The sequence below is a fragment of the Typopeltis vanoorti genome, chromosome 4 (genome assembly GCF_054136105.1).
Source record: "Typopeltis vanoorti isolate ZY-2024b chromosome 4, IOZ_Tvanoo_1.0, whole genome shotgun sequence".
NCBI classification, from domain to species: Eukaryota; Metazoa; Arthropoda; class Arachnida; order Uropygi; family Thelyphonidae; genus Typopeltis; species Typopeltis vanoorti.
In genome coordinates, this window is record NC_143552.1 from 41,757,052 (window position 1) to 41,781,555 (window position 24,504).

A 24,504-nucleotide genomic window follows, 5' to 3' on the forward strand; every position below is an offset into this window, starting at 1 on the left:
TATTCTTTTCAATATGAAATTCAATTTTATCCTGCTCAAGACTAAATAGTGATCACTTCCAATTTCAAATCCTCTGTACACTCTGGTGTCCTGCACCAGGGAGAAAACATCACTATCAACAATAACATAGTCAATGAGACTTTTCTTATTCCTAGCCTCTTCTCTCCATGTGAATTTGTGCACATTTTTATGTTGGAACATGGTGTTAGTAATAACCAGTCCATGTCCTGAGCAGAAATCCAACAGATATTTGCCATTATTATTAGCTTTGCTCTTTTCTCCAAATTTTCCCAAAATATTTTTGTATGTCTCACAATCATTTCCTACTCTACTATTTAGATCCCCAACAAGGACCAACTTTTCCTTTTTCATTGTGTCAGTTGCTTTTTCTAAAGCCTCAAAAAATTCCTCCACTTCTACCTTAGTAGAACCTTCTGTGGGTCCATAGGCACAAATAAGTCTCATTGTCCAGTTCCCCATTCTCATATTTGCCCACATTACTCTACTTGAGACTGACTGCCATTCAAGAAGATTAGCCTCGTATTTTGTGTTGAATACTATGGCTACTCCTTCTTTTCCTTGATTGTTATTGCCTGAATATAACATTTTGTATTTATTGCTCAGAAAAATCTCACCAGTTTTGGTCTTTTTTGTTTCAGTCACCCCTATTATGTCGATCTGGTACTTATCTAATTCCTCAGCTAGCTCCATTTCTTTGCCATTCAGGCTTCTTACGTTGATAGTACCGATCTTTAACTCTGGTGATGTTGAGTTGGGGTTTGTTTTCAGATTTGTTCCAGTAGCTGACTTTTCGCTGTTCGCCCTGGTTCCCTGGCGAAAACAACGGGGGCCTTGTTTAACCGGGCGACGCCCCAGCCGGCATGAAATTTTGTCATGTTGTACCATCATTTTTTATTTTGGTTTAACCAATAAGAATACAATTTGGTCGGCTAAATCCCAAATTGCCAGCCCATCCTCGTTCGTTCAGTATCAAAGTAGATACCCAACAGGGTGCACCACGAGAAGGTGAGGATTGGACATTAGGTCAGAAGCCCTGGTCGGTTCTCCGCATTCCTTTAAAGGCTATGTGGAGGTCTCCTCTCAGTTATACAGCTTTGACCCTTAAGCACCCCTTCCTTAACTACACATCCTTAGGAAATTTGTAACTTTTGCCAAAAACATATTGCAATTTAATTTGTATGAAATTTATAACACATTTTTTGTGTAATATAATTAGTTAGTATGCTGGCAATAAATTTATGTCCATATTTGGCTGTAGTCCATATTCTTAGCTTTTGGACATCAGTTTATAAAGTTGACAATTATGACATACTCAGGATCCAGCTTGGAGCAATGCCATGGCATATAAAACTGCGAGGGAAGCATGTTAGTGGTGGATGGGAAATGGTCAAGAGATTTTTACAAAAAAGCATTATCAGATTGCATAGGACCAGGAAGAAGAATCAGGTGGAAGTTAAATGGATGAGAATAATCATTACACAGGAGGTTTTTTTGGAGGGGGGGGATTTTGTAGAGTTTATATAAGGAGAAATCAACAGGTTCAGCAGTACAAAGCACAGTAAAGGACCAGCATGGTGAGAAAGGCAAACTCAGATTATGAGAAGAAATTAGCCATGCAGGCCAAAGAAAATCCCAGAGCAGTCCTTCCCTATGTTGCACATAAAAGAATGATCATGGAAGAATAACAATGACTGTTGATGGTAGGGAGAGAAAAGAAACAGAAGATATAGTTGAATTAGTGAGTGACGTATTGTTTGATGCGATGGGGATCAAAATGAGAAATACAGGAAGATGACCTATAGGTAGGTGTTTAAGATATTTGGAAATCTTGATGTAATACAGCCATGGGAGCAGATGAGATATCTGAAAGAGTGTTAAGAAAAAGTGCAAGAGAAATGGCATTGCCTATAACTACTCTAAGTATCAGTATTGGCAGAGTCATTATGGGAGTAGAAAGAGTGCAAAATCAGGAATTTTTTTCTTTTTTTGAGATCCCTTGATTTATATCAAGGAGTCTCCAAAAAAGGGTGAAATTATAGACCAATCAGTATTTCAAGAGTGATTGTAAGGTTAGTGGAAACGTTGGTTAAGGGCAGAATTCCTAAATGATGCAGCCTTCACTACTCTCCTAATTTGGACAACCATGTTGCTCTCTTTGACTACTTATCTCTAAAAGTTCATTCCATATGGTCTAATGAAAGATTATCTCCCTAGGAGACATTAACGTTTATGACACAAACTAACTCTCCCCTTCTCTAACTTCACAGATCAAGCCACACTGGACATTGAATCATTTGCTATCAAGTTACGATCCAATTGGATTGGTTCGAGGTTATGTTGTGAGTGGTCATGTAATTTAGCGCTCATGTAAAATTAGCGATTTTTTAATCTGGTATTGTTTTTTTCCCTTAGAAAATTAGTGTATTATTGTAGATTTTTGGTTCTTAGAGTATTTAGTATCTCTTTATAACATTTTTGTTGTGATATTGTTGGCATGGCACCAACACTTCCAGGTCAGGAACATCTCACTAGATTAGAGTTAGAGTAATTCCTAGTGGATTCACAGAAGAAACATCAACTCAGTTGGATGATTTTTTGGAGATGTTGATAATACAGGATACAGCGAAAAAGTATCTTGGCCCAATAAGAAGACCAAGAGACCCATGGATATCAGATTCAACATGGGAATTAATCAAAAGAAGGTGGTTGGAAAAACAAAGAGACACAGGGGCTAAAGAATACAAGAGATTACATAGAAAAGTCAGAAGAGCCATCAAGCAGGCCAAGGAAGAGTTCTATACTAATAAATGTGAAGAAATCTTGTTTTATATTAATTTATTATAACATGGTAGTTATCTCCATAGTTTACCATAATGAATCTGATTGCTGTTTAACTATTTAAGTGTGGATTTTAGTTGCTTGGATAATAAGGAAAGGAAGAATGATTTGCCCAAGCATTAGCTATGATGACTTCTTGAGAAATAACAGAGAGAAACTCTATTTCTTTAGTCTTTTGGCACCATACACTTAACAATATGGAAAAATGAGTCTATATCCCCCTTTATGGTTATATTTTACAGCAAACTTATGTAGTATATCATAGTTTGGGGCAGCTGTTGCATTGCACCAGTCTCTAGAAAGTGTAGAAATAACTTGAATATTAATGTCAAATTATGTGTAGGGTCCATCTTCTGATAGAGCTCTTCATTTGTGATTTTCTGTACCCATTCTATTCTTCCTGTAACAAGTTTTTTCAAATACCAAAATTCTTTTTCTTGATTCCTTATTACCTACATTTCAGATCCATACAGTACACTGCTAAAGATGCATGTTTCTAGTACTCTTAGTTTCGTTTGCAGGCTGATTGCTTTACTTTTCCAGATGTTATCTATTAACCTAAGCGTAAAAATTTCTGTTATGAAGTATTTTTTATTATGATTTTTGTTTGTTTCGAGTTGTTTTAACTGCATCATATCTAATTAAAGCATAACTGAAACGATGACTGGTAATCTTGACTTCTTCTTAAGATAAGTCACTGGTGACAGTCAAGAGGAATATGGAGGAAGCAATATCACACTGTTACCCAAGGTCCAGGAGGATAAATCAGGAAGGAGATGGATGGTAAGCAGTATCATTAAGCATGAGCTGAGTTGTGGAGGGCATATCAGCAGAAAGGTGACAAGCATAGAAAGGAAGGCAGATGAGGAGGCACAATTATAAAAGGATGTTTTATTTAATTCGTGACTTAAAGCACAAGCTTAAGTCTAAATTGAATGTCATCAAAGACAGGAATGGAGCATTACTAACAGAAGAGTTGGAAATCAAAAACAGATGGAAAGAATACTATGAGGAAATGTACAGCAGAGTGGATAAAGAAAATGTGGAGTCCTCCCACCAAGAAAATTTTGATTTGGAACCTCCTCCACTTAGGCATGAAGTTGAAAGAGTAGTTAAGCAGCTAAACAGCAATGAGGCCCCAGGGGCAGATGAAATCCCAGCAGAGTTAATTAAGGCCACAGGAGACAGAGAGATAAGAGTGTTTCATAGATTGATTACAAGGATATGGGAGGCAGAATCATGGCCTAGAGACTGGAAGAAGTCGGCTTTCATACCACTACATAAGAAAGGTGATATGAAGGCGTGCAAGAATTATAGAACTATTAGTTTAATATCACATGCAAGCAAAATTTTACTGAAGATCATGCTAAATAGGATTGAGGACAAAGTTGAGGCAGAGATGCTCGAGGAACAAGCAAGTTTTAGGAAGAGATCAGATCCTTTGCCTTAGACAGATCATAGAAAAATATAAAGAATTCAGACTCTCTCTGGTAATGTGTTTCTTAGACTACTCTAAAGCTTTTGACTGAGTTAAGCATGTGAAATTGTGGGAAGTAATGAAAATAATTGGTTTTCCTCAACACGCCATCAGGTCGATAGCCAACTATAGGGAGTAAGAAGCCACAGTAAGAACAGGTGTTGGATTGACTGACTGGCTTCAAGTTGAAAAAGGAGTTAGGCAAGGATGTTGACTTTCTCCTCACTTGTTTAGTATCTGGAGGACATCATGCATGAAGCATTGGACAAGCTCAGGACAGGAATTAGGATAGGAGATAGATTGAATTGATCAGTAATCTGAGGTATGCTGATGATACAGTACTCGTCTGTAATAACATGGAAGAACTAGGACTAGTTCTTGACAAAGTTAACAAGATCAATAATAACAGAGGACTTCAACTCAATCCTAGCAAGACAAAGATTACAGTTCTCAAAGGAAAAACAAACAGAGAAGCTCTTGAGAAACAAGTGTATCTTAATGGAGAAAGAATTGAGGAAGTCAGCAAGTTTGAGTACCTGGGATCCATTAATAATGTAAAGAATTGTTGTTCAGAAGACATCAAAAAAAGGTTAGGAATGGCTAAAACAACAGTCAGAGACCTGTCTAAAATCTGGAAGGATGGATTTTGTTGAGGATTTTGGATGTAGTTGTTTTTCCAACAGCGACTTATGGATGTGTGACTTGGAACCTAAAGAAGTCAGATAAGAAACGGATATCTACTTTGAGATGTGGTGTTACAGAAAGCTGTTGAGGATATCATCTACTGAAAGGTGTACAAATGAATGGGTGTTAGAAAAGATCAGTAGAACTTTAAGGCTCCTTAAGGATGTTGACAGAAGAAAGTTAAAATATTTTGGACACATAGAAAGGATGGAAGGGGGACTTCTCAGATCAGTAATAGAAGGTAAAGTTCCTGGGAAAAAGAGGAAGACCATCAATGAGATAGATGGATGGTGTGTGTGGAGTGACTGATCTTCAGAGTTGAGGCTGCCAGAAAAGCAAACAACAGGACTACATGGCGAAGCCTGGTGTGGCACATCACCGAGCATCGGAGTGACCATATGGCATCTGTAGATGTCCAGTGAACATAGAGAGAGGCACCAACACGACGAACAATGGCAACAAAAACCACATTGTCTGGCGAATTGAATTTGCAAGATTTTATTCAGTGCAGCGTATGTGAAATGTAAAACATAGAAGGAAATTGAAACTGGGCAGAGAGAGAGAGAGAGAATGTATTAAGTGTCAAAAGTTAGTGTCTGTTAAGTGATGAGAATGCAACAAATACCGACGGTAAGAAGGAAAATGATGTTATAAACGTCGAACATGCAGCCGTGGAAATAGAGGAGAATGAAATGGATATTAATAAAGAAATAGCATGCTTAAATGTTATCCTTCATAGGATAAAGCATGAAATTGAAAAATTGCAGAAGCGGCAAGAGTTAAGCAGGGCTGAAAAAAGAAAGAAGCAAGTGATCCAAAGGAATAATAAAGACCTACCGAACAAACAAGAAAAACAAGTTGAGGAGAAAATTATGTATGGAGACTCAATGTTCAGGAGAGTACTTAACGAAAGTATGACAAAATCATGTTTCCTGGGTGCAAAAATTCACTATATTTAGACATGCCATCTGGATGCACAAAAAGATAAGTCAAAAGAAATGATTGTCTTGGTTGGTATAAATAATTTGAGAGGCAAGATGTATTTTATGAGGGAGGATGCAAAGAAGTTATTAGAAGAGGCAAAACTGAAGAGAAAGAAGGTGAAGATTGTAAGTCTCCTACCACACTATGATAGAAGTGAACTGAGGAGGAGGACATTGATAACCAATGAGTCTATATGTAGATTATACAAAAGGAATGATGTAGAATTTGTGGTCTCTATTTGATGGAAAGAAGGATTTGTACAATGCTGATGGACTGCATCTAAATGGTTTTGGTGTTAAGTGTCTAGAGAGAGAGAGTGTTTGTTCACCAAGCATGAAGTGCAAATTCAGGAAAACTTAAGCAATTAGGGTAGAGACAAGTGAGTTTGTGTGAAAGCATCCATGAAAAAAGTGAGTGTGAGAATGACCAAGTGAGGAATCTAGTTGGTCAAGCAAAAATATTGAATAGGGTAGTCAAATCAGAAATTTGATTTGACTACCCATTAGTCCAATTACAAAACAAATTAGTCCACTAAAGGGATGGTGCAGTTTCTATATACTAATGCCAGAAGTATCAGGAACAAGAAAGAGGAGTTTTTGGCATTGGTTAGTGCAACCTTACCAAAAGTTATAGGCATCAGTAAGACTGGGCTAACAGCAGATTATGTGGTTACAGGGAATGAATGTGAAAGGTTTAGTATTTTCAGGGAAGATAGAGAAGATAGGATGCAGGAAGGAGTACTGCTGATGATAGCAACCAAAAAGAATAAGAGAAAAGTAAGAGTGTGACTGTTCATTTCAAGCAATTAGGTGTGAGACTAAGGCAAAATATACAGTTGGTTGTTGCTATAGGCCAGTGAGTTCTACAGATGATCTGGAAGATATGCATCATCAAATTAATACAATAAGAACAGATCTAATGATTATTATGGGAGACTTCAACTATGGAGATAGACACAAAGGAAGAAAGATCACATGGCAGGAAGGAAATAGAATTTATACACCTGCTAAGAGATAATTACTTAAGGCAGCATATGATGGAGGGGACCAGGGTGAGAGAGTATTAGACCTGGTCATATGATCAGAAGAGCAATCCATAGCTAGGGTAACAACATTGCTTCCAATTGGTGAAAGTGACCATGCAGTCTTGACTTGGAAGGTTGTAAAACATGAGGAATATTCTCTCAACAAGTGGCATTTGTGGAACTACAAGGTGATTTTGACATACTTAGGAAGAAAATTATGCAATGGCATAAAACACTGCAGGGTATGGATGTTAGTAGTAGTAGTACTGCATGAGAGATATTTATAGGTTATCTAGAAGAAGCAATATTAAATTGTACACATAAGGTAAGCAAGTCTTAATTGGGTTGTTGGAAGAGTATTATCATTAAGGTTGAGCTGCAGAAGAAAATACTGTGGAGGGTATATAAAGAGAAAGGTGACCAGCAAACCGAAGAACAGTACCAGAATAAGACAAGAAAGGTAACCATGTGGTAAGGAAGACAAAATCAGATGATGAGAAGAATCTAGCCAAGCAACCCAAAGGAAATCCCGAAGAGTTCTTTCGTTATGTGGCAAGTAAGAGGAAAATGACTATGAAAGATTAACCTTAATGAGTGATGATGGTCATGAGGAGAGAGAAGCAGATAAAATAGTTGAGTTACTTAGTGACCACTTTGCAAAGGTATACCATCCTAGTGAGGTCACTGCTTTACCCTTTGTGATAGACACTAATGTGGGAACAGAGGTGAATGAATTGAATGAATGAATTCTGATATACTGCAGAATCTCAGTGTAAATACAGCTATGGGATTAGATGGGATATCAGTTAGGGTTCTGCAAGAATGTGAAAGAGAACTGGCAATGCCTTTGACTAGGCTCTTTAAATCTCAGCTCTAGTAGAGTTCCAAGGGAGTGGAAAGAGGTCAAAATAATTCCTTTGCATAAGGGAGGTTCTAAGACTGCAATATACCAGTATTTCAGGCATGGTGATAAAAGTACGAAGAATTGTTAAAAAAGAGAATTCAAGAATGGGTAGATAAAAACATGATACTGTATGAGGGTCAACATGGATTTGTGAAGGGTCAGTCATGCCTTAATAATTTACTAACTTTTTATATTTAGAATAACAGCCGAGTTCCTAAAGGAAATGGCAACACGATGATTTTGCTGGATTTTGCAAAGGCATTTGGCAGAATTACATGGAACTCTGTTTTGCAAATGAGAACAAATGAGAATGGATGTGACACTGGTTAAGTGGATAAGAGGGGTGGGTTGCTGGACAAATATCAAATACTAGTATATGGAGGGGCAGAATGGAGACAAAAATAGGTGATTAGTGGTGTGCTGCAGTGCCGAGACCATTGCTGTTTAATTTGTACATAAATGATATAGGAAATAACCTGAAAGGAAATGGTCAGTTGTTTGCTGATGATGAAAAATTAGGTAGGGTAATAACTAATCAAGGTGATGTGGTGAGCTTTCAGTAGGATATAAATAGGCAGTCAGTATGGGCAAAAGCTAATGGATGTCAATTTAATGTCAAGTAATGTAAAGTTATGCATTTTGGGATAAATAGATTATAAATATATAAGCTATGTATCACATTGGTGGCACTGTACTCCAGGAAATAGATGAAGCTAGAGATTTAGAGATGGTAATAAACAGAGAGTTAAAGTTTAGAGGACATATTGCTAAGGCAACCCATTACGTTACTTGGCTATTGAAGAACATATTAACAAGTAAAGATAAGGAAGTTGTTATTCCTCTTTATAAGGCCTTGATACCCCCCCCACCCACACAACTGGATTACTGTGCTCAAGTCTGGTTCCCTGGGTTTCTTGGGATAAGGAAGTGGTGCAGAGGATTCAGAAGCAAGTGACCAAAAAGGTGAGTAGCATAGCCTATGGAATATGCTTCTCACCTTCTTTCTCTATGAGGATAGATTGAAGGTGTGTGGATTGCAGAATTTGGTTGATAGAAGAAAAAGAGAGGATATGATAGAAACATTTAAGTTCTTAAAGGGTTTATAGGGGGGTGCTTAAGGGTCAAAGCTGTATAACTGAGAGGAGACCTCCACATAGCCTTTAAAGGAATGCGGAGAACCGACCAGGGCTTCTGACCTAATGTCCAATCCTCACCTTCTCGTGGTGCACCCTGTTGGGTATCTACTTTGATACTGAACGAACGAGGATGGGCTGGCAATTTGGGATTTAGCCGACCAAATTGTATTCTTATTGGTTAAACCAAAATAAAAAATGATGGTACAACATGACAAAATTTCATGCCGGCTGGGGCGTCGCCCGGTTAAACAAGGCCCCCGTTGTTTTCGCCAGGGAACCAGGGCGAACAGCGAAAAGTCAGCTACTGGAACAAATCTGAAAACAAACCCCAACTCAACATCACCAGAGTTAAAGATCGGTACTATCAATGTAAGAAGCCTGAATGGCAAAGAAATGGAGCTAGCTGAGGAATTAGATAAGTACCAGATCGACATAATAGGGGTGACTGAAACAAAAAAGACCAAAACTGGTGAGATCTTTCTGAGCAATAAATACAAAATGTTATATTCAGGCAATAACAATCAAGGAAAAGAAGGAGTAGCCATAGTATTCAACACAAAATACGAGGCTAATCTTCTTGAATGGCAGTCAGTCTCAAGTAGAGTAATGTGGGCAAATATGAGAATGGGGAACTGGACAATGAGACTTATTTGTGCCTATGGACCCACAGAAGGTTCTACTAAGGTAGAAGTGGAGGAATTTTTTGAGGCTTTAGAAAAAGCAACTGACACAATGAAAAAGGAAAAGTTGGTCCTTGTTGGGGATCTAAATAGTAGAGTAGGAAATGATTGTGAGACATACAAAAATATTTTGGGAAAATTTGGAGAAAAGAGCAAAGCTAATAATAATGGCAAATATCTGTTGGATTTCTGCTCAGGACATGGACTGGTTATTACTAACACCATGTTCCAACATAAAAATGTGCACAAATTCACATGGAGAGAAGAGGCTAGGAATAAGAAAAGTCTCATTGACTATGTTATTGTTGATAGTGATGTTTTCTCCCTGGTGCAGGACACCAGAGTGTACAGAGGATTTGAAATTGGAAGTGATCACTATTTAGTCTTGAGCAGGATAAAATTGAATTTCATATTGAAAAGAATAACATGTAAGAAAGTTTTAAAGCGAATAAAAGTTGAGCAGCTCTCAGATGTAAACTGTAGACTAAAATACAGAAATATTATTGAAAAGAAAATGAAAGAGTTTGAGAACAGGAATCAAACCTTGGAGATTCAGTGGCAAACTCTGAAGGAAACATTGATTGATTCTGCCAGAGAGGCATGTGGTGAGGTTGTGTGCAAAGATAAAAAAATCAGAACTCCCTGGTGGACACAGGAAGTTAAAGAGGCAGTGAAGGAAAAGAAGAAAGCATATCAAAAGTTCCTGGCAAATAAGTCAGCTTTTACTCTTACAGAATACAGAGACAAATGTAAGAAAGCTAAACAGTGTGTAAAACTAGCTAAACAAAAGTCATGGGAGGACTTTGGCAAGAATATTGAAAATAAATATCAAGAAGGTGGCAAAATATTCTGGAGGTTGTTGAAGAAGCTTAGGAATGGAGGAAAGAGTGCTGTAAAAGGAATTAGAGATGATAAAGGTGAAATGAAAACAGGAGAAAAAGATATCCTTGAAGTATGGAGTAATTACTTTGAAAAACTGCTAAATGAAACAAGCAGTGATGACAGCACAGTGATAAAAAACACTGACCAGGCATGCAGTCAGGAATACATATCCATACTTGAAGTAGAAAAAGCCATCAAAGGCTTGAAATGTGGAAAGGCAGCAGGAGTAGATGATATTCGACCAGAAATGCTGAAGTATGGTGGTATAAGAGTCTTACAGTGGCTGCACTGCATAGTTCAGAAAGCCTGGACAGAGGGACGAATTCCCGATGATTGGAGTAGAGCTCTCATAGTACCCATATATAAAAAGGGAAATAAAACTGAATGTGAGAATTACAGAGGTATTTCCCTACTGAGTGTTCCTGGCAAGATCTATGCAAGTATACTTGAGAAACGGTTGAGAAGAATTGTGGAAGAAAAGCTTGGTGAAGAACAAGCTGGATTCAGGCCAAATAGAGGCTGTCAGGATCAGATCTTCACTTTACGACAAATAGTCGAGAAAGCATGGGAATATAACAAAGATCTGTATTTAAGTTTTGTCGATTTGGAAAAGGCATATGACAAGGTGCCAAGAGAGAAGCTATTCAATACGCTGCAGTTATATGGTGTCAATGGGGCATTATATCAAGCAATACTTAGTCTTTATTTGAGTTGTGAGTCAGCAGTTAGAATTGAAGGAAGTACAGGAAGATGGTTTAATGTTAAATCTGGTGTGAGACAAGGATGTACATTATCCCCTCTGTTATTCATTATCTATATGGATCACATTATGAAGGAATGTGGTATTAAACCTGATATCAAAATTGGAGATGTTAATGTCAGCTCTTTGCTTTATGCGGATGATGTTATACTACTAAATAAATCCGCTACAAGTCTGCAAGATTCTCTGACTAAATTGAATAGCTGTTGTAATAGATATGGTATGAAGGTCAGCAATAAAAAGACAAAGACAATGAAAATAGGCAGAATCATTGAAAATGTCAACTGTGTTGTGAATGGAGAACCTGTGGAACAAGTAAAACATTTCAGCTACTTAGGCACAATTTTTACTGAAGATGGTAAACTAAATATAGAAATAGACAACAGAATCAGCAAAGCTGGTATGGTGGGAAGTCAATTGAATAAATTCATATGGAATAAGAAAGAAATTAGTCGGAACACTAAATTAGCTGTATACAAGACTGTGTTCAAACCACTTTTAACTTATGGATCTGAGAGCTGGGTCAGAAGTAAAACACTTGACCAAAGACTAGAAACTGCAGATATGAGAGTCCTGAATAAGATTAGAGGTGTGAACAGATGGCATCAATGGCAATATCATATTAAAAATGAGGATATTAGGAAAGAACTTGACATTGTCAACATCCAGGAATGCGTTAGCATTCCTGGATGTTGACAATGTCAACGCAGAGCTAATCTCAGATGGTATGGTCACTTAAACAGAATGGGAGAGGAAAGATTAGCAAAACAAGTGTTCTCTGCCAGGTTGGCAGGAAAACGACCCAGAGGAAGACCAAGATATAGGTGGATTGATACGGTACAAAGTGCCTTAGACGATAGAAATATAAGATCTGATAATGTTGGAGTCTTGACAAGTAACAGACTGATTTGGAGGAAAATTGTAGATAGGGAGTTAGTAATGATGTAATTTTTTCATGTAGTACTGTCATATCCTGTACACCTCTTGAGGGTACATGGCAGGAATTTGATGATGATGATGATGAAGGGTTTATAGGATTGATGCAGAGGAAATGTTTCAGCACTTGGCTAGAGGGGAAACAAGATGTCTTCCCTGGAAGTTGAATAAAGGTGTGGTTAGTATGGGTGTGAGGACTAGATTTTTTGCTTGGGTCGTTGTGAATGGGTGGAATGGGTAGCCAGAGTCAGTTGTGAGTGCCTGTTAATGGATTCGAGGAGAGGTATGATAGATTGTGTGTTTAGATTGGGTCTCCCACAATGAATCTTCAAACTCCACAGAGGTGCCCATATAATAATAATAATAATAATGCAAATTGTTAAATTGCCAACTAGAATATCAGATAATCTTGATTTCTTTTAACACTGCAGACCAGACTCTTCCTCCACCTATGCTATATGTTTGCTCTCCTCTTCTTAATTCTGACTATAACCTTACCACATCTCCATTTCTACAGATTATCTGCCTCATATCTCTTCTCTGTTGTCTGATTACTGTTTCCACTTTCCTAATCCAAACACGTACTCTGAGAACAACTGAAATAACAACCATTATTCCTCACTCCACTGCAAACTGTCCCAACCTCTATCCAAGCCCCATTTCTCTAAACAGTGTACCTCTTCAGTCCATATTAAACATACAGATATAAATATTCACTAACTCAAGCCAAAGAACTCCAGCTTCTTGCTCAGCATACACTACAGCCAGAAATAAGTGTAAGAAAAGGCAAAATTCCTGGCACTAATCTTTTCCTTCAATTCTTATATAGATGACCAAAACAATCACCCCCCACCCCACACACCTTCCTCTAATCTTTCACTAGAAAGATATCAAAGAATCCTCATTAGTTTTGATTCTAATAAGTCTCCTGGTCCAGTGGGTGGTATCCCTCCAGTTATGCTATACAATTAACACCCATCCTGCATTACCTATATAAGCTGTTATATACATCCCACATCTAGCCAGCAGTATTGGAGCAAGCTTTTATCCAGCATCTTCCTAAAAAAAAAAAAAAAATCAGAAAAATCAGCTATCAAGCTACTGTCCCATTTCCCTTGACCCCAATTCTCTTGAAAGTATATAGAAGGTAAATAATCAGCTTCTTCCCTACCTGGACACCCATCAGTTAATGATCATTAATAAGGATTCTGCCATTCTTATTTCTACAACAGACATCCCCACTAACTTTACCATGTTTGGACACAGACCACAGAAAGATTTCGAAAAGTTCACATATTCACTTTTGATATTTCCAAAGCATTTGATTGTGTCTGCCATCAAATCTTGCTCACCAAAATATCATCTTAAGGTCTCCCTCCTGCTCTTTATAACTTTTTCTTAAAATTTATTTTTATTATTACTTTTTTTTTTAATATCTTATCCACACACGCACATGAAAGTTGCAAGACCTATAGCATATCAGTGCAACATATGCACAAGAGTAAGGAGGAATCTCTTCACTTTTTAAACTGGTGAAGGTGTAATTCTTTGGGAAGGCAAAGTGGAGCAGCTGTTCCAAAGAACAGAAGTAGATGGTATGAAGAAGAAAGCAGATAAGATGGTTTGGCAAGCATCAAAGTATTACTTGAATTCCTTCAGATGCCAAACACTAGTTTCATAAAGTACATTTAGTGTTACCTGCTTCAGATCAGTTGTGCTTTTCTTTTTTTAAATCCCACACACAAGAATTGCAAAAATTATAGCAGTCTCATTTTCAAACTAGTGTATTAAAGGTTCTGCAATTTCGAAAATCAGTACTATTTTAAAAACTACTTAAATTCATGTTTACCTAGCATTTACTTTTATTCCATTTTATCAATGTTAACCATAAAAGTTATCAAACAGCCAGTAGCCATGTCTTTTTCTTTTTTTCTCCACTGTCAAGCCATTTTAAATAGATCTGGAATTGTTTCATGCTTTTCTTACTCCAAAATTATAATTAATTTTAATTACAAGTGTTAAAATAACTCCAGTAATTAAGTCATTTTTATGTCTCCCACTAACAAAAGGTGTAAATCTATATATATACTGATGTATACTACATCAGTACAATGAGTGAGCTAAGGTATTTTTTTTAATCATGATTTACAGTTTGCTTTTTTGTATTCTTTCTTCCTTTTACATAATCCAGAAACCCTGACTTAGAGACTAAACACGGAACTTTTCCCCATCACTTCATGTCTCCAATAAGCAGGGTGATAGTCTCATATGGGAGGAAATGAAATTCATCTCATATCTAAAGGCAACCACAAACACATATAGCTACACTCTTCAACCCATAGTCTGTTGATGAAGAGTAGGTATGTGAACCACTTGTTTATCCAGCCTGGCATTATAATAAATTAAGTAAGACCATTGTTTTCAGTTGAAGTCGCACATTCCTGTATATCTTTCATCCTAAATGGTGAAAGCTGAATTACAACTAATAATAAAAATTTTTAACAAGCTCCAAAACATTGTCTATTTGAAAATTTCAATTTGTTTGATGATGTGCGGTGCTCTTTTTATATCAATATATGTGAAATAGTTGGAAAAAAGAGAGAAAAATTGTTTTAACAAATTGCACTCACATTATGCTGTCCATTTTGATTAGCATATGTATCCATAAATATACCAAGCCCTGAAAAGTGATCTTTACTTCCTAATACAGGACCTATTTTTGGAGGGAGAAAAAAGTTCTGATAAGTTAAAAAAAAAAATCAGATTTGGAAGGAAAAAATATTGCAAAATAGACAATTCTCAGTGAGCAATTATATATTATTACATGACTATGTTATGTGAACAACTGATTAACAGTGGTATCTAATGAGGATGTAGTTCTTTAAAACTACTTAACCTGAAATTAGTAATATTAAAAACAGAAAAAAAATAATAAACAAGCCATCACATCATAAACATACTAGTATATACATATGTTTAACTTTCTTTAAGACAAGTAGCAAGTTTTTTTTAAAGCATTAGTAATAGTTTTTTTTTTCTATAACAGTAAATGCTTAACATTTGTAAATTTCCCCAGAATTTTATCAAAAAAATCTCATTATACAACTGAAACACATGAAATACTGAAATGTACAGGGTGTTCGGGATAAATTTGACATATTTATAATTAATTATATTTTTCCGTAAGTTACATGTATTGACACACACTTCTCTTCATTTAAAAGTTTGGACCCTTCTTCATTCATATACAAGATGTCAGAAAGGATGGATAGCTGGAACCCACCTGAATCATGGAAGAGAATAACTTGTATCATGATGATTCGTGCCCGCCATCAAAATAAGGATATTACGACTGCTGCCCAATGCTCCCTGAATACAGTAAAAACAATCAGGCATGAACTAGAGACTTGCAATGGTGACTACGAGGATGTAGCAAGAAGAAAGATCCCTAGCAGACGATCTGATTGCGTTCGTACAGCAGAATTCCTCGCAAATCTGCAGGAACAGGTGTTGAAGAACCCTGGCATTGGAATTCGGGCTTTGTTCGTGGAGTTGCTAACTGTAGTCAAGCCCTGGATAACAAGGGTAGCCAATGGTAGGCCGTATGTATGGCAGCAGGATTCGGCCCCTTGCCACACCTCTGGGAAAAGTCAAAAATGGTTGTCTGAAAATTTCTACGACTTCACCAGTCCAAATGTTTGGCCTCCAAACTCCCCAGACCTTAACCCCATGGATTATTTTGTATGGGGCGCAGTTGAAAAAGACACCAATCGCACTTCCAGTAATACAAAAGCCCAGTTAATGGATAAAATTAAAACAGTTTTTGCGGCCCTTCCCAGGGAGACTGTAGCATCAGCTTGTTCGAGGTTCCGAAGCAGAATTGAAGCTGTGATCGATGCTAATGGTGGTTAATTTGAGTAAATCTTGTTGATAGTATTGTAATTAACTCTGCCTGTAATGTTTTTTTGTCAATTCATTAAATTTAATAGATACAAAGAAGATTTTCTTTTTCCTTACGAAACTGTCAAATTTATCCCGAACACCCTGTATATGTCTAGTTGCAATGAATATATTTATATTCATAAGTGAGGATGTTGGAAGTTTTTTCCCACTTGGTAGACAATAATAAATTTAGTTTAATCCTTTATCCAAGTGTAAGCAAACTTGGATAAAGGATTAAACTAAATTTATCATAAGTGAAGGTAGTGCCTAACTGGATTGCTGCAAGTACACCATGTTTACTAACTCCAAATAAATAGTGAAACTGAAAATCTGTAAGCAAAATAGCAAAACTCTGCAAGTGAGACCAAGTAAAAATGTCACATGCTTGTTTTCTGTTACTGGCATTCTGTTCTGTGAAGTAAGACTTCAAACTGAGAAAAATCTATCTCAGGTTGGATACCATGAATTCTGCATCTGGCAATCCAAGGCCACAAATTTCTAAAATAATCTGATCTTATGGAAAAGTATAGATGGTAAGCACTCCTTCACAGGAGTCTAGCATGAGCTCTCCAGATTTCAATCTATTCATAAATTAAAAGAACTACTGTATGGGAATACAATACTGAGGTTTTGAGAACCCAACTTATAAAACACATTTAAAAGAAAAGGGGGCGAGGAATGTTGATGCTGACAGGAATACACATTTGGTAAATAAACGTCTGGTTTATCAACATGATTTTCCACAATTCTTGCCTAGTAAAATCATGTATACAGAAGATACCCACTATTGCTCTGGTTTTGTAGGAAGCAGACTAATAGTTTGTTATAGAACAAAGTACATTGTAGTGAATTTAAAGGATAAAGAGTGCCCCTCCCCAGCCTCGAATCCCAAAAAATAAATACCAAAGAACATATTGTACGGGAACTATAGTTTCTTGAACTTATCTCATAACAAGCTTCAGCAGGTCTCCCTGGGAGCATATTAACTGGTCCTTATTGTCAGATTTTAGGGAAAGACAATTAAAAACTTTAATTAATACTTCCTATATTTTGGTAATGTTACATTACCATCAGAGACCAAACAGAGAGAGAGAGCAAAATCCCTCTTGGAATTAAAGCAATTCTATGTCAGAAAGTAAAACTGAAGCCTTTTGGCTCTATACTTCAGTAACTTTTTTTATGTCAGAAAGTTAAATTTGCTCTCTCCTTCTCTAGGTTTTTGCCTAATCTTTGACGAGAACCAGTAGTTCGAAACAGTTGCAGGCCAGTGAAACCTAATTGAAGAACCAATAAAAGGGGAATAATGGGTTTCTGGGCAGAGCTTGTGTCTTATGTAATGGAAACCAGGGCAACTCCAATGCCAACACTTTGTAAGTTTGAAACGTTGAAACTTCGTTTCTTTATATATTTGACTCTAAAATATGAATGGATCCATAATATCCTCCATTTTTACATTTTACTTATGTCAAATTAGTCTTTCAAGGACTATACTTCAGTAATTGTAATTTTAACATTTTCATTTACTTCAAAATGAAAATAAATCAATCCAAAGTTTGGAAGCGCTTTAAGAAATGTAAAAAAGAGGAAGCACCAGTGCAGTTATTGTCCAAAGCAGATTTCAAGTAAGTAACAACACTAGTGGACTAATAAGGTATTTTGAACATATGTATGAACTGTATTTTAAAACAAGGGCTGAGAAAAATACATAACCTTCAAGTAGTTCAAAAGAATTAAGGCTGCAATTTTACACTTTGTAAAACAAGAAAATGAAAATTGATGACCAATCTGAGATAGCATCTAGATTGGTCATCAGTGAAGATGAATGCTCAATTTGAACAATTGCCAATAATTCTTTTATATGCAAATCAATTTCAAAGTAGAATTATGTATTACAAAAGAAAAAGCAAGATATAAGATTCTATGCAGCTAAAATATCTATCCAGATGTTTTGGATATCTTTGAACATAAAAAAGAAGAGCAACATCAAAAATGAAAGAGTCAGCAGAATCAGATGACAATTTTAGTCCTACTTTTAAGTAGATCAGTATTGGAAATAAAAGATATTTCAGTATTGTTGTTCATTCAGATGATGCAAAAATTTTTAATTTAGGATTAGTTCGTATATCACCAGGAAAATGATATTAAGAATATCATGGACTAAGAAATTCACAAATTTGGAATTTTGTAAAACATACTACTGCCAGCCCTGATCTGTACTTTCATTCTCAACATGGTCTACTACATAGGACAGACTGGCAGATCTGATGAGACAAGCCAATTGGAACACTCTTTCATCCTCAATAAGGACATTGAGAATGAAAGAAGGCATAAATAAGGAAAGGCAGCACATACAATGGAAACAAAACACCAAGTAGAATGGCAACAAACTGAAATGCTTCACATTGATCATCATTTTTACTCAAGAACATTCAAAGAAACAGCTGAAATTATGAAGTATCCTCTACAGTGTAGCAAAAAAACTACAGATGATTTTACATTGTCTCTGGTCTTCCTTAATCCATTCATGACACACTTGTATCTACTAGTGTATAATAAATCCCCGAACCAGCAATCAGCATAATAGCGAATGTACACTTTCCATTGTTTAAATGTTTTCAAATATTTTTTCATATCCTTTATGTACAAATTAAACAGCAGCAGTCCAAGCACAGAGTCCTGTGGCATATCACAGGTCACCTGCCTTCTCCTGGATTCTGCTTCTCCATATACTACTTTTTTTTGGTACCTGTCCATCAGCTACCCTTTTATCCATATCACCAGTTTCATATCCACTCTCCATTTGTTGCAGTTTGCATAACAAAGTTCCATGTATTATCCTGTCAAATGACCTTGCAAAATCCAGCAATATCATCATGTAGCCATTCCTTCATCCAACTCAGCTGTCACTCTATAAAAAGTTAGCAGATTACCAAGGCATGATCGACCCACCATAAAGCCATGCTGCCCCTCACAGAGTATCATAGTCTTATCCACCCATTCCTGGATTCACTTTCTGACTAACTTTTACCACCATTCTTGACATACTGATTGGTCTATAATTTGCTACCACACACTTAGATACTCCTTTATGCAAGGGAATTATTTTGCCCTCCTTCCACTCTCTTGGGACTTTGCCAGAGTTCAGACCAACAGCCTAGTCAAAGGCATCACCAGTTCTTCACATTCTCTTAAAACACAAGCCGACATCCCATCCAATCCCACAGGTGTATTTGCATTCATATTCTGCAATATCCTAAGTACCCCCACAATTCGTTAACTTCTGTTCTCACATCAGTCCCTGTCACCTCTGCCATAAAGTGGTCGCTCAGTAGCTCAACAATTTCACCTGCCTCTGTCACCTCTCTGCTATTTGCGCTCATTCAAGTTATTCTTCCATAGTCATTCTTCCTCCTACTTTCCACATAACAAAAAAATTCTTCAGGATTTCCTTTCACCTGCTTGGCTAATTTCTTTTCATAATCTGATTTTGCCATCCTTACCTAACCTTTGTAATGTTCATGAGTTAGCTGATCACCCTCCACAACATTTTCTTTTTTTTAAGCTCATGCTTAATGATACTACTCATACATCTAACTCATGTCCAATTTACCTTCCTGACCTTGGATATACAGTATAATATTGCTTTGTCCAGACACCCCTTAACTATCCTCAATGCACAGTGAATATCCTTTCCTTGCAGATCTTTATGCAATGGTACTGCTTCAAACTGTCTCCTTTCACATAACCCTTCTTAACTGGAATTTCCACATGTTTTGCTACCTTCCAAGCCAAAACCATATGATCACTTTCCCCAATTGAAAGCAATGTAGCTACAGGTTATCTGATCCTATAATCAGATCCAATACGCTCATACCCTAAGTCTCTTCCATTACATTCTACTTCAGATAATTATCTCTCATTAAGGATATAAATTCCATTTCCTACCTGCCATGTGGTCTTTCCTCCTTCCAATCTATGTTTCCAAAGTTGAAGTCCCCCATAATAATTATTTGATCTCCACTCATACTAATCTGTTGATGCATGTCTTCCATATCATCATCCCTGCACCCCCCCCTCATCCTCAGTCTATCGCAGCAACCAATTTTATATTTCATCGTATTGGCCTCAATCTCACACCAGATTGACTCAATAGAACAGTCATTTGCCTCTTACTGTTGTTGGCTGCAATTCACCTGCTATCAGCAGTACTCCACCCCCTATCCTCCTTGAAAATACTAAATCTATCGCATTCTATCCCTGTAACTATGTTATCTGCTGTTAGCCAAGTCTCCCTAATGCCACATTTGGTGACATTAGAGAGACTTGGCTAACAGCAGATTTAGAGACATTTTTTTTGTTTGTTCATTCACACTCATTCACTTCATGGATGCCAGCCATCCCACACGCTCATCTGTATTAGCCCTAATTTCTTTAGTTTCCCTGACTTTGTGCTTCCACACTCTCAGTGAACAAAGCCCGCTCTAGACAATGACAAATCCATTTAAGTACAGTCCATCAGCATTGCAAAAATCTTTCCATTCAAACTCAGGGCATAGGTCCACAAACTCTACATTCATTCCTTCTGCACAACCTACATACTGATTCATTAACTATCATGTCCTCCTCTTCAGCTCACCTCTATCACAGCATGGCATGATTGAGGCGAACCCTCTCGCTCTTCTTTTTTGATTCTTCCAATAACTCTTTCACATCCTTCCTCATACAATACTTCTCACCTCTCAGGTCATTAGTTCTGCCAAAACAATCAATTCTTTCACCTTCCTTTTCTGCATTCTTACAGCATCATTAATATTAATTTTCACACCTGGGAAACATGATTTTATAACACTTTCGTGAAGTACTCCCCGTTATCATAGAATCACTGTAAAAAATTCTGCCTATGCTCTTTCTCTTGTTATTCTTACAATTTTGCAGCCTTTCGATCTCATGCTTTGTCCTGTGAAGAACTACATGCAAGCACCCGGTTTCTTTATGCAGGCTTCTGCATTCTCCTGATCTTCTGCCAATGCACTTTCAGTATTATCACTGATATTTACATTTTCCACATTTACATTATTACACCCTCTCTCACCATTTTCACTCTCCTTCCACAAATTATCAACTTTCACAATGAATACGCCTCACAAATTCTACACTGAACAAAATTACACAAATTCAGCTCACCCAACAAAGATGTCGGCTGCCATTGTTCTGCTATGTATAGATGCCATACCAACAATATATAGTTTAAGAATATATACACATCTTACTTAAGTTTAAATAACAAACAAAAACAATAAATTAACTCAGTTTTATTAGCATAAATTTGAAAAAATTACTTATCTTTCCACTGCATTGCAGATTGATGACATATTTCTTGGCAAATTTAATTTATAACCAAATGAAAAAACTATATAAGACAAGCAATAATGATCAATGAAAGACAGGAGTAGCTATAGTATTCAATGTTAAGCTTGAGGATAATCCTGAGTAGATAATCTTCTTGACAAAGCAGAGAAGGATGATAGCAAATGTCAAATGAGAAATTGGACACAGGCTTATTTAATTGTGCCTATGATTGCACAAAAGATTCTAGTGAAAAAAGAAGCAGGAGAATTTTGCACTTCATCAGAGAAAGCAGCTGACAAAGGGGAAAAAAAAAGTTGCTCCTTATTGGAGAACTGAAAACAGCAGAATAGGAAAGCAATACTAGATATAGAGAAATGTTGTGAGCAATTTGAACAAAAGAGCAAAGCTAATAATATTAAGTACCAGCTGATTTCTGTTCAGGGCAGAAAAAAAGATGTGCAGATATCCAATTGAAGAACCAACCTGAAGTTATTGCTATAAACAGTAAAATAATTAGTCTTAGTGATTATGTTACTGCTCATAGCAATAAGTTCAGGTTGGTTCAGGAGAAGAGTATATAGGGAAATCTAAAACAGGAAGTGGCCACTATTCGGTTTTGAACAGGATGTAAATATTATACTGAAACGAAAAGTGAGTAAGAAAGTATTAAAAAAGAATCCAAAGTTAAGCAGCTTTCAGAAGTGAACTACAGATGCAGATGTACAAATATTTAAGCAAAAATAAAGACTCTGAAATTAAGAACCAGTTCTTGGTTCTTGATTTCAGAGAAAGACTGTGGCAGACTCTGAAGAAAACAGTGATTGATTCAGATAGTCATGTGGTGAAGAACAGAAAAATCAGAACTTCATAGTGAAATCAGGAAGTTAAAGAGGTGATAAGGAAGAAAGTATATTGAAAGTTTGTGGCAAGGAAATCGACAGATGCCCACAGAGAACATAGAGAAAGTTGTAAGAAAGCAAAGTGATGTGTAAAAATAGCCAAACAAGTCATGGAGACTTTGACAAGAATATAAACAACAAACATCAGGAATACGGCAAAATTTTTCAATGCTTTTGAAAGAATTTAGAAATAGAAGGAGTACTGTTTGGTTTGTTTTATTGACATAAGAACAAACACAAGCATACTGCACCACAACAAAGGTTACAGCAGCACATAACCAACAAAGTTAATTAGTAAATAATATGCATACACAAAAATCAAGTTAAGCAATGCAATATTTACATATAAACAAAATTACAACAAAAGCCACAGTAGCACACAGGTCAAAGGCCATACAGCCCATCAAGACCTTCATCCCCAATTTAAAGCATAATCCTCATCCACTTTCCAAGCCCTGGTTCAACTCAAAGCATACCAAAGCAGTTGGAGAAGAAAAAAAAACAGTTTATTGTAAGCAGATCACTTCAAGAACTCCAGCTTCATACTCTTCCTATAACCAAAGGATGCAACATATGCAAATCAATCAGCAGATCCAAATCTGATTTCATAAAGGCCAACAGCAAAAAACTTGCCTCTTGTTCCAAACAGAAGCTGTGCCTTCTGGTCTCTCGCTAAGGCGCAATGAGATGCAACCTCTGCTCTCCTGTACTTCCACTCCTCTCTCATCTGGTGGCACCATTGTTGCTTCACCCAAAGATAAAGGAAAGATCACTTTTCCTCAAACTCCTGCACTGATGACCAATGGAAATCACCTCCTACCATACAGAAATCTAAGTACACCATACGTCTTGGCAAATTTAATTTTTTCACCAAAATTTAGTTTTTTTAACAAAAACGAAATCAAAAAACTACTAAAAAACCCAGATACTAAAAAATTTTCTGGCCCCGATGGTGTTTCTCCTATTGTTCTCAAACATTGTGCTCCAGAATTAACACCCATCTTGCATTGTCTCTACAATCTATTATATATATCTGGTACTTATCCCAATGCATGGAAACAATCTCATATCCATCCTATTCCAAAAAGGGTGAGAGAAGTCAACAATCAACTACCGACCAATCGCCATCACCTCAGTCCTCTCCTAAATAATGGGGAAAGTCATCAGTAGCCAACTCCTCCAATATTTAGAGGCCCACCAATTAATCAGTGACCACCAGTATGGATTCCACTATTCAAGATCTACAGCTGACCTTGTATCTTACATCACCCACCAATGGACATGTGGCATGGAAGAGTTCAGAGAAACTTGTGCTATTGCATCAATATTTCCAAAGCCTTCAACCATTTTGTGGCATTGTGGCTTAGCAAATTGTCATCCTTTGGTCTCCCTGCCATCCTCTATAATTGGGTAGCAAGCTTTCTCTCTAGTCATTCTCTGCGAGTCATGATAGATGGTTCCCTCTCTTCAAGCTTCAACATCAATGCTGGAATGCCTCAAGGCTCTGTCCTATCATTTACTCCCTTTCTCTTGTGCATAAACCAACTACTCTTATTCACCACTAATCTATCCACTCATACTACTCATTCGACAAACCATTCAGTACTCTGACATCCCAGGCTACAAGATCTTCTGCAACTAGTGTTCTAAACACTGATCTTCAATGTTTAGGACACTGGGTATTTTCAATACTATCCTTCAGTGGGGCAATGACAACCTTGTCATGTTCAATGCCACCAAAACAGCCTTGTCTTTTCTCTCACAAAAGAGATCTCTGTTCATCTACCCTTACCCTCAGTAACACACAAATCAGCGAGATCTGGACAAGATCAGATCTCTCTGCTTGGACTAACATTTACCTCCAGTCTCTCCTGGCATAAACATCACATCAATAGCCTCCTCACCATCCAAGAAACTAAGCATTCTCTTTCATTCAAAAGGATATTTTACACCCAACCAACTCCTAACTATATACAAATCCCAAATCC

At 36.9% G+C, this 24,504-nt stretch overlaps 1 protein-coding gene across 1 annotated transcript in view; it reads right to left on the bottom strand.

Moving 5' to 3' along the window:
• The window catches only part of LOC150107254 (vesicular integral-membrane protein VIP36-like), a 126,663-nt gene that overhangs the window by 57,567 nt on the left and 44,592 nt on the right, over positions 1 to 24,504 (bottom strand). The window contains exon 4 of the mRNA XM_090391103.1: positions 14,957 to 15,039. Within this exon, the coding sequence (XP_090247229.1) occupies positions 14,957 to 15,039 (83 nt within the window). The remainder of the gene's footprint in view (positions 1 to 14,956; positions 15,040 to 24,504) is intronic.